Genomic DNA, 15718 nt, shown 5'->3' on the forward strand with positions numbered 1-15718 from the left:
GGGTCCTTCGCGCAGGACACTGCGCACCGCTCCTCTGTCTCCAGGAAGAGTCGGACAGACACAAAAACCAGCTTCGTGATGCCAACCCCACCACAGACAGACACGGCCTGCCGCTGGTGCACGGGGGAGGTCAGAGCTGCCCTTCCCAGGCCCAAGCCGGGCTGAGAAAGTTCTGGTCCGTGGGGAATTTCATCATCTCACAGCTAAAACACTAACCATGACACTGAGGCTCCCTTCCCCGCCTCCCCGGGTCCCTGGAGAGGCCTCCAACCGCTGAGCAAAGGCCAAGGTGGCCCAGGGGCCCGGGGCGTACAGCCGCCCAGCAGGGAGCCTCGCCCTGAGCTCGGGCCAAAGGGACGTCCCACCGGGAGGATCCCTCCGGAAGCTTCGCCCCAAACCCCGAAGCATCACTGCCAACGACTTCCTCAAGCCGGGAAACCAAGCACCAGCCTAAGAAGAAAGTGGAAACGGAGTGCGTTCTGTTTCCTCTCGGCCGGGAGCCCTCTAACACCAACAGCCGCAGCGCAGGGAGGCGCCCCTCAGTCAGGGCGAGGCTCTTTCCTCCCTCCAGACGGTTGACGACGCGGGATGCTCTGCCGGCCCAGGCCTGTGGCGCTTTGTCAACCTGACTCTGCGACACCCTCTGTTCAGCAAAGGAGTCTGGCACCCAGGAAGAAGGCGCCTCAGATTCAGAGAGACGGGGTCCAACTCCAGGGAGACGGGAGAGGGCTGTTCCCGGGCTGCGCTGAACAGAGCCCCCGGCCCCCATGCCAGGGCAGGGCAGGGAAAGCCCCCAGGGCCAAAGCCGGCTGAGCAGGAACACCAGGCAGGGGAGGTCATGGAAGGGGGAGGGGTGCTCAGAGGGGAGGAGCGGTCACCGGCACGAGGCTGGATACCCCAGGGCGGATCCAGGGCTGACGGACCGCAGACGCCGGTGCAGGGAGGGCAGGTAAGCAGAAGGTCCCGATCCACACCGAGCAGCCACACCGGGTGCCCCTCCCTGTCCTTCTCGGGACGGCTTTTCCGGCAGGCCGGGCCCAGGACCACATCTGGAAGCCTCCACAGATGCCTGGGGGTCAGTCTGTGGCCGAAAAGCCAAGGGCAGCAGAGAGGAAGGAAACGGGGTGCTCTAATGGAGAGTACCGCTCCCCTGAAGACAAGCAGGGTGGCCGAACGCTGCTGTCTGGGGCCGCGGACCCCACCCCAAGGGTCCGGAACCCCCTCTCCGCTCTGGCTGGACCTCAGGAGATCTGGGAGAGGAGGCACCGAGGACACGTGTGGCCCGGCGCCCTGCTCCTTCCTTCCCCGGACCCCACTGCCCGGGGGTCCTCAACAGCTGCCCCCGCTTCTGGCCCCAGAGCCAAACGGCTGGCCTGAGAGGAGACCAGCCGGAAAGGCAAGCTGAGGGCCGGCCACCTGACCTCCGGTTCCCGGAGGGGAGCTTCGGGGACGCACGTCCCACGGCCGACCCCCAGGGTGGCTGGTCTGGAGCACTGCTCAGCCAGCGGCACCTTGCTCGCGGAGAGGCAAGGACGAGCCTTAACAAGCTGCTCTGGGAACAGCCGCTGAAACCCGTCCAGGAAAACACGCTCGGATCGATGAGTCTGAAGGAGGCGGAAGGGCGGCCTCGGGTCCTCAGAGGCGGCCGCCCCTGGCTCCGCACCCACCCCTAGGACAGGAAAGGGGTGCCGCCCCAAGGACCCGCCCCTGCCCCTGGCTACTCATCCCCCAGCCTCCCGACAACCCGGTCCTGGGACACCCGTCCTGATGGCCCCCAGCCACCCGTGTCCCCACTCCGGTGGCCTCATGGAACTCAAAGGCTGGGCTAAGGTGCGGCAAAACGTGGCAGCCCGGTGCCAGAGGATAGGGGGCGCAGGCAGACCATGTGGGCACCCCCAGCTCGACTGTGCCCACTCTCTGACCCTCCTGGGCACCTGGGGGGCAGAGGCTCCAGGACTCAAGGCTGCGCAGAGAGAGGCCTGAAGACAAAAGGAATCCTCCCCGTCGCCCCCCAGGACCCAGAGGCTGGGTGCAGAGTGGGCTGCGTCCCCCACACTCCCCATCCCCCGGGGGACACCCGCCCAGGCCCTCCCTCCCGGCCCCACCCCGACCCCGCAAGGCTCCCAGAACTGCACACACCGCTGTCTCCGTGACGATTTCGTCAACACGGAGGAATCGCAGAAGGCCATTCGGAAAGAGTGCTGCCAGGTCAATTACTTCCTTGACCGGGTTCTCTAGAAGTCGGTGTTTGGGGCTGTTTGTCTCAACGTTCATTCCCTGCTGACTAAAGATGGCCTCCCTGTACACACACACACACACCACACGGACCTCAGTGCCGGCCACGGCCCTCCTCACAAGGCTCCCAGGCCCACGCTCATTTCGGAGACGTCAGAACACGAAGAAAATACCTACCTTGGAACGGATGAACTAATGTGAACGGGAAGCCACGTGGGGCAGACACAGCAGGGACAAAAGCAGGTTGCCACGTGGGGACTAAGGCAACAGCCCCGGCTCCTCGGGGACGCCCCGGGGACGCCCCGGGGATGCACAGGTAACTGCACAGTGCCCTCCGGCTGGCAGGCAGACCAGCAAGCCTTCTGTACGTACGTGTGTGGCTGGTGCCATCCACGCCGGGGCCCGCGGAGGGGAGAAACCTCTCGTGGACAGGCCGTGACCGTCCGGGGTCCCTACCCACAGCGCCATCCTGGGAGGCCCGGATATCCCTCAAGGGACACCTTAGACAAACACCGTCCCCCCTCTCCTGACAGCCACGCCAATGTCATGCCACACTACATCCCCCGTTACAGAGCCTGGGGGCCCTCACTGCAGAGGAAGGGGGTGAGGGGCAGGGAGACCGTCCTGGGTCTCTGAGTCCCAACCGGTATCAAACAGTGATGCCCCACCCTCTGACAGCCCCCAAGTCCTGGGGTCCGGCCCTGCCCGAACGCGGGCCTCGAGCTCGAGACGTCAGTCAGCTGCTCCCGTGCGGCCACCGAGCCACGGCAAATTCTCCCCCACTGAACGAACCGGCGAGGCTAGGAGGTTACTGTCCACAGAGCCCACCGCGAGCCTGTTTCCTGATTAAAGCTTCACTGAATCAATAGCAATAAAGCGGTCTCGAAGAGATCCATGGAAAGCGGAACCCTTTTTAAGAAAAAACACTCTTCCCACAGGCAAAAACCACTTAAAAATAACACACGCCACGATTTTGGGTTTGCGGCCGTCTCGCTGGGTCTCCGCGAAGGCCGTCGTGTCACCTGCAGGTGAATCGCACGTGCTGGGATCTGTGCTTCCCCAGGGAGCTGGATTCACCTGCTTACGACCTGATCAATCCCGAGCTGGCGAAGGCAGAGCTGTTAGCAGACGAGAGAACGTCATCATCAAGGAAGGGGAGTCCAGGATGAAGCCCGGTGCTCATGGAAGGGGTCTCTTGCCGAGGCCCTGGCCGCACGAGAGGCCGCAGAGTTCGGCACGGCGAGGCCGGGGCCAGCCCCCCCGCCCCCAAGTCCAGCCTGGACACCGATGTGGTCAGCCACACAGAGACCGGAAAAAAGGCAGGAAGCTCAAAGCCAGACACAGAACACAACCGGGTGGGGCCGAAACGTCCCGCAACTCCGGTGCAGGGCAGATTCCGGACAGACCGCTGGGCGAGCCGGGCCTTCCCTGGGCCACTGCCAAAGGCAGACCTTGAGCCCCATGGGGGGATGTGGACGAGCCCCACCGTCTACACCACTGCCCAAGCCTGACATCAGGGCACCCTCCTCATCACCCCGCCTCCCCCACACCCCGGAGCTGGGAGCTTCTCTCCCCTCCCCCATACCACCCCCTACCCTACCCGGGCCAGGCCTGATCGGTTCCCTGCTGGGGTGACTGCGTCTGCCTCCAATCCACTCCCACCACTGAGGCCGAGGCAGACAGAACCTTCTTTTTTTCTTAATTCTGTTTTCAAATGTTTATTTATTTTTTGAGACACAGAGAGACAAACAGGGCACAAGTAGGGGAGGGGCAGAGAGAGAGGGAGACACAGCATCCGAAGCAGGCTCCAGGCTCTGAGCTGTCGGCATAGAGCCCAACGCGGGGCTCGAACTCACGGACTATGAGATCATGACCTGAGCCGAAGTCAGAAGCTTAACCGGCCCGAGCCACCCAGGCGCCCCGAGACAGAGCCTTCTGAAGCCAAATCCAGGACATCACGTTCTCTCCAACCCCCTTCTGTGACACCTCTGCACCTCGGACCAAGCCACCCACCACCCACCACCCTGCCTCCCTACAGCCTTGAAGGCAGTGGCTCTGGGTTCCTCTAACTTCCCCTTCCAGGTGACCGCTGCTCCCCTCGGCGCCCCCCCCCCCAGACTCTGAGTCGCCAGGCCTCACCCGTCCTTCCCTCGCACTGAGGGCCAGCCAGGCACGGGCAGTAGGTGCTCAGTAAATGTGGAGCTGGAAACTCCAAAGACCCTGTGGGGGCTGGAGGAGGAGCTGGGGGCGCCCGGGAAGATCCCTTAACGGAAGAGGAGACCCGACAGGAGGCAGGGAAGGAAGGCGCCCTCCCCCCAGAATCTGGCTGCCAGGAAGACCACCACCCATTTCACAGAAAGGCCGGAACGCACATGGAAACCAGTGCCTACTGGGAGCCAGGAGACTCTGGGGACCTCACCCGATCACACGGCAGCACATTTCACAGGTGAGCCAAGGGGGCATAGGCAGGGTGGGCGGAAGGGGTCACTGAGAAGCGCATCCGGGGGCGCACGCGGCCCCATCAGCAGCGGGGCAGGTCTGAGCTCGGGCCCAGCCTGGTTCCTGACCACCACGACCCCCCTTCTTCGGCTGAAGGGGGAAACGCGGCCGGTGGGGGGCCTGGGTGTAAGAGTCCCTCGGGCACGGGCAGGCTGCAAAGACGGGCTCCTCCCCTGAGCCCCGGCCTCGCTGAGCCCGCACAGCTGTCCTCGGGGACCCAAGCGGGGCGGGCACACACACTCCAGCCTCCCGCAGCCTGTCGCACCGTGGTCCTCAGTGCCAGGCGCCCCTCCGCGCGCGGGCGTGGACGGGGGGTGGGGGGCGGGGGGGCGGGGGGGCCTGAGCTCCTGCTGCAAACAGACTGCTTCCCCAGCACTCTTGCGATCTACCGCTCCGTTCCCCCGGAGCCTCGCCGGCTAACAGATGTTCCATTTAAGCAGCTAAATTACCACCAAATACACCCATGGAGATGGCAGGCCGATTTCTCCCAAGGTGTATTTGCATGACGAGGGAGTGGTGTGTGAAAATTCTATCTTCTCGTTTTTCAGAAGGAGGAAAAAAATTTTTTTTTACCACGCACACGAGTTTAGAAAAAGAGGAGAGGGGCTGCCAGCGCGTGAATTACCGCGAGAGCGTGCAGGCGGCTGTGCATCCGACGGCACGCGCGGCGCGTGGGCCCGTGGCCACAGGAGGCCACGGGTTTGAGTCCCGCCTCCACCCCTCCCGGTGAACTCCGACCAGCTCCCGGACGCCCTGAGCCTCAGCCTCCAGTGCTATCAAACGGCCCCCGGTCACCCCCACTCCCCGAGGCTGTCCTTTGCAGGGGTCAGGTCCGTGGACAGGCGCCCCCAGCACTGTGACTAATTATGATCACCCAGGCATCGCCGGGCAGCCTGGGAGCAGCCCAGACCCGGCCCAGCACGCGGGGGACACCGCCGCGCCCGAGGAACACAGGAAGGGGCTGAGCACTCCGGCCGGATCCACCCCCCGGAGGCGGGCCACGTGCTGGCCCGCACGTCCCCACGGCCGCCAGATGGCGAAGCGGCAGAAAGGCTGAAGGCCGGAGCCGCTCCGCTGGGCAAGGCGAGACACGGCGGTGACCTGCTGGCCGCCTGGCCGGGGCCATTTCCCACCCTGCGGGACACAACCACCACCAGCCGGACACACTCGTGCAGGGGGGAGGCCTCGGGATGGAGATCCAGAACCGGTCCGGAGTGCGGTCCCTGGCATGAACAGAACCAGCCGTTCAACAGCCATCGACGCCTGGACCCTGCCCCCCGGCTAGAGTGGGGTGCACAGGGTGGACGGAGCTCTGCAGGCCAAACCCCAGAACCCTCAGCCACCGCCGGGACGATGGACGCAAGCCCACCCCCCCACTCTCCGCCTACTGGAGGCGGCCAGCACCATGCGGACCTGTCAGGGATGCACAGAGAGACGGCAGGGCGCACCGGCCTCCTGACCCCAAGGTCCACTGGGATCCGTCCGCACACGCACCCAGTTCCAGAAACGAGTCCCAGAAGTGCAGCCGGGCCTCACGGCACCGCAGAGCCAAAGCAGACGTGAGCTCCGCACACAAGGGCCGCCTGCGGATTTACTGACGCCCTTATTCACTCCCAGACGAGGCGCCCGTCCTCCACGGCCCGCCCCTCCGCTGCCCCGATGGAACCCTCAGGAAGCCCACTGCCCCCACACGGACGCCCGGCCGGGAAGGTCAGCGGGAGGGACGGCAGGGAAGGCTCCAGGAGTGTGGCCGCCAACGCAGGAGAACCGAATCTGCCAGAGACACGGAGAAAACCCACATCCTTGCTGAAAGCCAATGCCGCCCCCGGGTGCGCTTCCGGGGGGCAATCGCGGCTCCAGGGCCGCTGGGCTACTGCAGGGCAGGGAGAAAACGCCCCTCCTTCACCCAGTGGCACAAGGCCCGGGACCTGTCAACCAGAGCGCAGACTCCCACGTCAGAGGCAGGGCGGCTTCCCGCAGGAGGGATTACGCAAACACAGATCCCAGCACCCAGACCCCGAGCGGCTTCCGTTGTTCACGGGGAACATCAGATGCCCCAGGAGCCTTCCTCCCATCACCCTTGGAGGCACCTAGAGATGATGGTCCCATTTTACAGGTAGGGCCACTGAGACGCAACCTCTCACATGCTCCCGGTCCCCGTCTTCCTTCATCGTACACTCTGAATCGGGTGCGCAGGAGGTGGGGAGGAGGGGGGACTTTCTCCCGACACATGAGCTCAGGAGCTCGCCTGGGCCGTCCTGTCTGAGGCGCTGAGTCAGGAGCCTGGAACAGAGGCAGTTGCCTCCTGCTTCCACTCAAGCCTCACTCCCAGAGAGAGAAGTAAGTCCCGCGGAACCCCCGGGGCACCCAGCCCTGCCTCAGTGCCCCGAGTCCTGCAGCAGCACGGACCCAGGACAAGAAGAGGCCCGAGAAAGGTGTCCTGCCACCACGCAGGGCTGAGCCACTCCCCAGGCACGGCGGGCCAGCACTTGTAGGGCCCAAAGGGGTGTGAGGTCAAAGACCACATTTCAACATATGCTGCTAGTACCCTTGCCTTTACATCCACACAGTCATAAAACCGGGCCCTTTACATCTTCTGTGGAAGAGGGAGGCCACAGGCAAAGTGTGCGGGGCCCGTGGGAGTCACACGGTGGCCCCGAGGCCCCCAGCACAGCAAGTGAGGGTTTCAGGTACTCACCTGCCCGCACCTGCTCAAATGCCTCACATAATCCCCCGCCAGCCCAAGGCTCTTCCTGTGTGGTAAGACACATCAGAGGGGCGCCCGGGTGGCTCAGCGAGTTAAGCGTCTGACCCTTGACCTGGGCTCAGGTCATGATCTCACAGTTCACGAGTTCGAGCCCCATGATGGGCTCTGTGATGAGTGTGGAGCCTGCTAGGGATTCTCTCTCCCTCTCTCTGCCCCTCCCCTGCTCGCGTGCACTCGCACTCCCTCCCTCCCTCTCTCTCTCTCTCTCTCTCAAAAATAAATAAGTAAACTTTAATTTAAAAAAAGCGGGGGGGCGCCTGGGTGGCTCAGTAGGTAAAGCGTCCGACTTTGGCTCAGGTTGTGATCTCACGGTTTGTGGGTTCGAACCCCACGTCGGGCTCTGTGCGGACAGCTCGGACCCCGGAGCCTGCTTCAGATTCTGTGTCTCCCTCTCTCGCTGCCCCTCCCCCGCTCGCTCTCTGTCTCTGTCTCTTAAAAATAAACATTTAAAAAAAAGGACACGTAACAAAATTACGATTGGTGATTTAGTACACTCACCGCCCGGTTTCCCTCCCCCCTCCCCGCACCACCCCCCCCCCACTCGCTGTGTGTGTCGATTCACCTGCCCTGGAACCTCGTATTGCTGGAGTCCCACAGTCCTTACCCTCTCGTGTCTGCCTTCTCTCCCTCCACACATGCCCGAGGTTCGTCCACACGGCAACACCTGTCAGGCTTCGTTCCTCCCTCTGGTCGCCTCCTACTCCGTCGTCTGGAGAGACCCCACGTTTATCTATTCACCCGCCGAGAAAGATCGCCCATCCTACAGAGGAGGAAACCGAGGCCCCACGACCGTCAAGCTCCGCGGCCCACGGTGCTCGGCAGCCGAGCCAGGACACCGGCCCTGAGCCCTCGCCGCACCGACTACGCCCAGACACCTCGAGGGACGGGGGCCCCTTCTGCAGCCAGGAGCACAGAGGCCCGGGGGGAGCAGCCGTGTGGTCACGCCCCGCTGCCGCGCCTCAAGCCTGCTTCCTCCGAGCTCTGGGGTGAAAACAAGTAAAACCGAATGTCTCCGTGACAGCTCTTGTGCGAGGCCATCACCCGCGCGGGAAAACAGCTCAGATCCGAGCGGTCTCGTCCCTCACCGAAATGCCCGTCAGCTGTCCTCTCTCCTGCCCCTGCGGCCAGAGACTCGGGGGGCTGGGGGGGCACACAGATGCCCGCCTCTGGCAGGGAGGGGTAAAGAAGAGTGGGAGGAGCTCAGGGAAGGGAGGGAGGGTCTCCGGATGTGGCTGCCGGGAGCACGAGGGCCTGACACGGGCTGCGAACAGACTGCCCCAGGTGCCCCGTGTGCCCGGGACAGGTGGCGATGGCCCCGGAACCAGACGCCCGCTTGTACAGTTACAAGCTGGGACCCCCCCACTCCTGTGGGGCGCTGAGGCCTCTCAGCAAGCCGCCTGCCAGCCCCAGGGGCCAGCAAACAGGAGCACCGCCATGGACCACAGCCAGCCCCTGCCGGGACAAGCCAGAGAAGCCTGAACGTGGGCCTCGGCTCTGACGTGAGGAAGGCAGGGGCGGGGCCGTGGGGACCCTGGCAGGTGGCTCAGCCCTTGCGCCTCTGCAGAGGTCCCCTCTCCCTGGGGCCACTGGCCGCCACGCGATCGGTGCCCACACCACCCTCGCCTGGCAGCACCCTGCGCCTACGGGTCAGCTACGACGATCGAGTGGACATCTGGGCAACGTGGAAGCGTGTGGCACAGAAAGGGAGGTGCGCTGAGGGAGGAGACCACCCAGAGGCAGGGCTGGGGCGGGGGGGGGCGCGGGAGCAGGCCCACACCTGGCACCCAGGCCTGTCCCCGGCACAGGGACTCCTGGGGGCGCGGACCAGCACCCTCCCCGCCACCTCCCACATCTCAGGGACGCACTGATCTGCGTGGCGGAGCCATGAATGCGCCGGGAGACAGCTCGGCAGGGACCTGACGTCATCTGATGGTGGAGGAGGGGCACTGAGCAGGGCCCCACGGCCGGGCGGGGACAGGGAGGCCCCCTCACCCTGAGACCCCAGCTTCAGCCACCCCCACCCCCCCCCAACAGGCCTCAACTTCACCCCCAAGCAGTGCATTCCCCAGTTCCAGAAATGGCATTTGGGGAGAGCAGGCAGGGCCGGGGGGACACAGGTCAGAACACACGACCGGAGTAGGGCCACTGTCACCTCCCCAGCGTCCCGACAGGCAGCCCCTCGCGGGCCTGCTGGATGGCTTTCTGCATTGGAAAGTGCCCCTTTCGTCTCTTCAAGAACCCTCCTGCCGTCTCCTCTTCTGGAAGGTCAGGGACACAGTGTCAGGGGTCCCTGTTTCTCTCGCCCGATGCCCATGAGCGCGTGACCACGAGTGGGGAGCAACGACACAGTGAGCCCCCTCCCAGCACCAGGGAGCAGGTGAGGACGGGCCCAGAGCCATGAAGCCACAAGGGCAGGGCCGGGCAGCCCGGGGCCACCTCTGGACTCAGGCCCTGGGCACCCCCCAGCCTCCTCACCAGTGGGGACCGTCCAAGGGCCGTTGTGCGGGTTGGCAAGAGGCCTCACGCTCCACGCGGCTGTGTGACCTCGGGTAGCCCCCGTAACCTCTCCATTAAGTGCCCAACCCGGTGCCTCACGGGGTCTCCTAAGGCCCAGGGGAGGGGCCGGTGCTGGGCAGTCAGGGGACAAACCCTCCCAGGACGGGGCACGGCTGGCAGCAACGATCGAGAATCCCCGGGGCGCCTGGGTGGCTCAGTCGGTTAAGCGTCTGACTTCAGCTCAGGTTATGATCTCATGGTCCACGAGTTCGAGCCCCATGTGGGGCTCTGTGCTGACAGCTCAGAGCCTGGAGCCTGCTTCGGATTCTGTGACTCCCCCTCTCTCTGCCCCTCTCCCGCTCTCTTTCTCTCTCAAAAGTAAACATTAAAAAATTTTTTTTTGTTTTTAATGGGGGCCATTTCTGCAGCAACCGCCCATCTCCAGCCTTCACTTACCTAAAGCCATCCAGCTTCCAAGGTCAGTTCCTCCATGCCCTCCTCAGTCCCTGTCCTCACGGATCCAAATATCTGCATCAGCTAAGGACTGACACAGCCCCAAACGAGGTGACAGCAAACCCTGCAGCTGTCCCCACCTCCTGCGCCCACCAGCACTGAGCTTCTGGGAGGGAAGCAGCAGAGAGAGGCTGTGAGACCTTTCCAGCAGGCGCCAGGCATGAGACGGGGACAGCGCCAGGCCCGCGTTTTCCCATCAAATGCCCCCGGCAGCCTGCAGGGTGCCCACGGGCGTCCCCTTTTCAGACGAGGAGACGGAGACTCGGCCAGGCCGGTGACCCCGCTGCCACTGAGGTCCCCGCTGGAGCCGAGTGGCCGATGGCGGTGCGTCCCTCCACCGCCGCGTCAGGGCCCTCACCTCGCTCACCGAATGTCCAGACCCCGGGGGCCCAGCCCCGGCGGCCTCGGCGGCCTCACCTACAAAGTGGGTGATCACGGCCCCAGCACTTGGCACGATTTCTGGCGCAAGATGGAGAAGCTTTGCTCCTACTGAGCACTTCCTGCTGCGGGAGCCCGTGCCAAGGGCCCCGGGTACAAAGGGAGACAGAACGGCACACTCCGGGAGGGCCGAGCCCGGGGACCAGGGCTCCTTCACAGGCCCAGGACAGGCCCCAAGCGTGGCAAGGGAGCCCGCTGCCTGGCTCTGCACGGGCCACAAAGCTGAGGCGCGTTTCCATGTTTTTAAACGGTCGGGGGGGAAAAAACCAGAAGAATAATATTCGGCGACACATGAAAGTGATACGAAATCAAATTTCAGTCTCCACGAAGTTTACTGGCACACGGCCACGGCTCACCCATTTCCAGATCGACCACGGCTGCTTTCACACCAGGAGGGCAGAGTTGAGTGGTCACGACAGAGACCGTCTGGCCCACAAAGCCTGAAATATGTACCGTCTGGCCCTCGACACGAGACGAGGGTCCACCCCTGCTGGGGGAGAGAGGGGTGGACTCACGGGCCAGTCGGGACGGAGGCCCACCTGGCAGGGCCTCGGCCGTGGGGCTGAGCCTGGGTCTCTGCCTAAACCAGGGCCCCACCCGCACTGTCCGCCCCGGGGGCGTCCCACCCTCAAACTCAGGAAGCCACAGGCACCAACATGCTGGGCACGGGGCCGGGAGGAAGAGGCTGGAGGGCATCACACTGCTGACCCCCAGAGCGGGACCTAGTGCGTCTCTGGGAAGGATGAGGCAGTCGCTCTCCAGGGAGGGGACATCCTTGGCCACCATGTCCGCATGCAAGAAAGAGCTCCAACGAGGCGCTGGGGTGGGGGCTCACCGTGGCTGCTCATCCCGGTCAAGCCTCCAGCAAGGCCGGAGGCCCCACACTTGGCCCCGGGCTCCGTAGAGCCCCCCCCATTCCCAGCACTGAGACGCCCATCTCCAGGGCCCAGACCGTGGACAGACGCGGGTCCTCCCTCAGGACGGCCTCCCCGCCAAACGCACGGCAAACTTCCAGGTTCCATCCCAGCCCACCGAGGCCAAAGGCAGACCGGTGCCCGCGGCGCGTCCCCCACAAACAACCCGCTGTCCGCCAACGGCAGGCTGTGCCTTCCCACGACCCGGGCAGATGACGGCCACGGGCCTTTCCGGCCGATTCCACACCCAGGCCTCAGGACCCTGCTCCACACAGCCCTGCAAGGGCCCCTCCTCCCCGTTGGTCAGGCCAGTGCCAAAGAGGGGACCCCGGCACATCGGCCTCTGCTAGCCCACCCCCGCTCCCAGCCCCGCCCTCAGGGACGAGCTATCGCTACCCAGCCGCTCAGAGCCACAACCCTGCCGCGTGGAAAAACCAGTGCTGGCGAAATGCAGGTTTCTTTCTCCAGTTGTCCCCACTGGGACCCTTTCCAGGCACTCTGCATAATCGACCTCCTAATCGACCTCCCGCTATCAAATTTTAATACAACAGAGGAACCGTGTATCTGTTTTGTACTCTATGTACGTCTGTGCTTCACCTGTGCATAAAAAGCACTTGATTTCTTTACCCCCAGAGATCCGATTTCCACCACCCTGGGGGCCATATCGCCCCTTGCTGAGAATGCATGGATTAAATAAAATGTGTCATTAAGGGGGCGCCTGGGTGGCTCAGTCTGTTGGGCGTCCGACTTCCGCTCAGGTCATGATCTCGCAGCTCCTGAGTTCGAGCCCCGCCTCGGGCTCTGTCCCGACAGCTCGGAGCCTGGAGCCTGCTTCAGATTCCGTGCCTCCTTCTCTCTCTGACCCTCCCCTGTTCATGCTCTGTCTCTCTCTGTCTCAAAAATGAATAAACGTTAAAAAAAATTTTTTTTAATGTGTCATTAAGAGTAGAGTTTTGCGTCACTATTTACTTTTTTCATATGATCACCAGAAGTTTTTAAACACAGACCGGCTCACATATTTCTGTGGGGTGGCACCGATACACTTGGAAAATAAAGACAAATGCAAACGTGTCCAGACACACACATGCACACAGCACATATGTCTACACCTGGGTGCACACACACACACACACACACACACACACACAGACCGCCAGCTCTCACCACGGAGAGCGCCCTGCTGCGGTGTGCACCCCTGCACCCAGAGCTTGGCTTCTAAACACCCCTCTCCAAGACGGAAGCACACGGCTGACTCCTGGCAGGGACTAAGAAGAATAAAAAAGGAGTCTGGACGTCTCGCACCGAAAAGGAGGGCAGGGCACCGAAAACACTGGGAACGTGTCAAAGACACACAGAAGCAGTTCCCGGGGTCAAACCCGAGGGAGCGTGAGCGCAAAAACAAACGATGACGGTAACAGACGTTAATGCATGGAATAAAACAGGAAACCGCGATCCAAACTGGCAGAAAGAGAGAGAGGAAGGAAGAGAAGAAGGAGGAAGGAAAGACCAGGGGCGCACCTTGTCCCAAGTCCCTTCCGGAGAAAAGCTGTGAATGACGGGGGACGGAGTGACGCCGAGGACAGGATCGGCAGACCCCGCCTCCGTCAAGCGAGGGAGTGGGGTCGAAGCCGAAGCACCTGTCGCCTGCAGGACAGGGGCGGGAGCGGGTGGCATCGTGGCCGGTCTCCCGCGCAGGCGCACAACCCGAATCCAGTCCCGAGGGGACGCAGAGGGACCCAACGGAGGGACGTTCTGCAACAAAAGGCACCTGGTACCTGCAGGGTGTTGGGGTCTGAAAATCAAGGGAAGGCTGAGGGGCCGGCCCAGACGGAGGGGCTGGAGAGAGGGAGAGCAGCCAACCCTCCCGGTCGCCCCTTCTGCTGAACCGGCATTTCAGGGACACCCGTTGAGGCGTGAGTGGGTCACACGGCGGGACGTGACGGGGAGGCCGGGCCGCGCTCAGCGAGGACAACGCCCCTGTTTGGGGCAGTGCGCTGACACACTCGGGGTGAGGGACCAAATGACCCATTCACCTCAACTGGGTCGAAAACAGTTGTGTGTGCAGCACGCGGAGCTTGCCGTGAGTACAACGCGTTTTCAAAATTGAAACAGAAGAGGTTTCCTCTTTCCACGAGTATGAAGCTTCCTCTCTGCTCCCCACTGCCCTGGCATCGCACGCCTCGGCCTCAGGACCCGGGCCACCTGCAGGCCGCTTCTGCGGCCCCAGGCATCTGGGCGACACCTCTGCGGTGTGCCCGCACTCGCCTGGGGCGTCATGAGAGCAGGACCCGCCCAGCTGGCCCCCCCGGGCCCCCCAGCAAGCACAGAGCCTGCCTTGGGATGATGCAACACAGCGGCAAAGGAACAAAGGGACGCAGGCTCCGTGGGACCCCGAGATGACCTCCTGGAGGGGCTCGGCCCAGTCTGGAGGGCGACAGAAAACACACAGCTCCTGGGCTTTGCAGAGCGCGCAGCAGAAGCGTGGCACCCACACGCTGGGTGGAGTAAGGGCGCGGAAGTGCGAGGTTAGCGACGCACCCAGGTCTGGGGGCCACGGCCAGGCTCGCCACGCCGCGGGACAGGAGAGTGCCATCAGAGGAGGCTTCCCAGAGGAGGGGCCTCTGGACTAGCGCCTCCAGGAAGAATCAGGCTAAGAGGAGGCGAGGTCTACCAGCAAGGGCACGAGGCAGGGTCGGGAAGGAGTCGACGACAGAGGCGTGGGCAGGAGAGGAATCCTGGTAGGCCCCGGGGTCCCACGCCCTCTCTGTGCCGTGTCCCCGCCGACGGGCTTCCCAACCTGTTCTCCGGGGAGGAGGCCCGGCAGGGTGGTGTGGGCGCGGGGCGGGGCTGGGTGGCGCCCGGAAGGCTCAGACCCAACGCAAGGGCTGGCTCCTGGCATCAGCATCTCAGGCCCTCACGGCCAAAGCGGCTCTGGACACACGTGATCTCTCCTTGGGATCAGCAGATTGTGGCCATACCTAATTAGTTTAATTAAATCCAAGGCGGCTTCCAGGCACTTTGGATTAAAAAAAAAAAAATGAAAGCACCCGACCTGCCAGCTCCAGGAGGCATGACAAAGGGGCAACTTGGGTCCCCTGCGAACACCTCCTCGTTTCCAGCTCCGTACCCAGCCGACACTCCATAAGCGCACACGCTCTGACGCTCTTTTGGGGCCGATAACCCAGCTGAGGTCAACTCAGAGTGGAGGGGCATTCCACACGCTGTCCCCCCCCCCCCCAAACCACGACGGCGCCACGAGCAGCCGGCACGGCCTTCTGGAACGAGGGAGCATCGTGGAGGCCTCTGGGCTGGACGGGTCTCTGGCACTCCGGGACGGCAGGGACGCGGGAAGGGCCTGCAGACCCACTTACCTCCACAGACCCCCACAGAAAACAGGCGCACACCCCACACCCCGTCCACGCGGCAGGAGCAACCGACCAGCAGGCCAGGAGCGCCCATGCGAAAGTCAGCCCGACAGCTTCGGGAAGTCTCGCGGAACCTACTTCATTTCAAGTCCGAGAGGGGAGAGCTGAGCTCGTGGTTTCTGATCTGTGCGATCCGGGCCAAGTCGTTGTCTCTGAGCTGTGGCGGCCTCGTCTATAAAACAGGGGTGGTGTACCCTCCCCAGGATCGAGCCTCGCCCAGGGCAGGACCGGTAAGAAAGGGAAGCTTCGATTTTCCTTGTGATCTAACCATCGTGGGCCGGGCCGACAGGACACCTCTCCCACCTCCAGGGACCGGAAGCTTCCCGATTAACAAAGAGTAGCCACACAGAGAGGCCCCGAAGCTCCTTTCCCGAACCACGCACAGCCAGACCTGGTAAAGAGGACCGTTTCTCTAACTATGACTAGAGAGA

At 63.4% G+C, this 15718-nt stretch overlaps 1 protein-coding gene across 5 annotated transcripts in view; it reads right to left on the bottom strand.

Annotated features, from left to right (window-relative positions):
* VAV2 (vav guanine nucleotide exchange factor 2) overlaps positions 1-15718 on the bottom strand; it is a 164295-nt gene that overhangs the window by 146469 nt on the left and 2108 nt on the right. The window contains exon 1 of one of the 5 annotated variants that reach the window (XM_047093804.1): positions 8106-8677. The exons of the other annotated variants lie outside the window; for them this stretch is intronic. Within the exon in view, the coding sequence (XP_046949760.1) occupies positions 8106-8138 (33 nt within the window). The 5' untranslated portion in view covers positions 8139-8677. Of the gene's footprint in view, positions 1-8105; positions 8678-15718 lie in introns of those variants that run through there. 5 annotated transcript variants of the gene reach the window in all.

Source organism: Lynx rufus, unplaced genomic scaffold (genome assembly GCF_022079265.1).
Source record: "Lynx rufus isolate CCGP_SWC_20201006 ecotype Redwood Valley unplaced genomic scaffold, mLynRuf1.p SCAF_36, whole genome shotgun sequence".
NCBI lineage: Eukaryota > Metazoa > Chordata > Mammalia > Carnivora > Felidae > Lynx > Lynx rufus.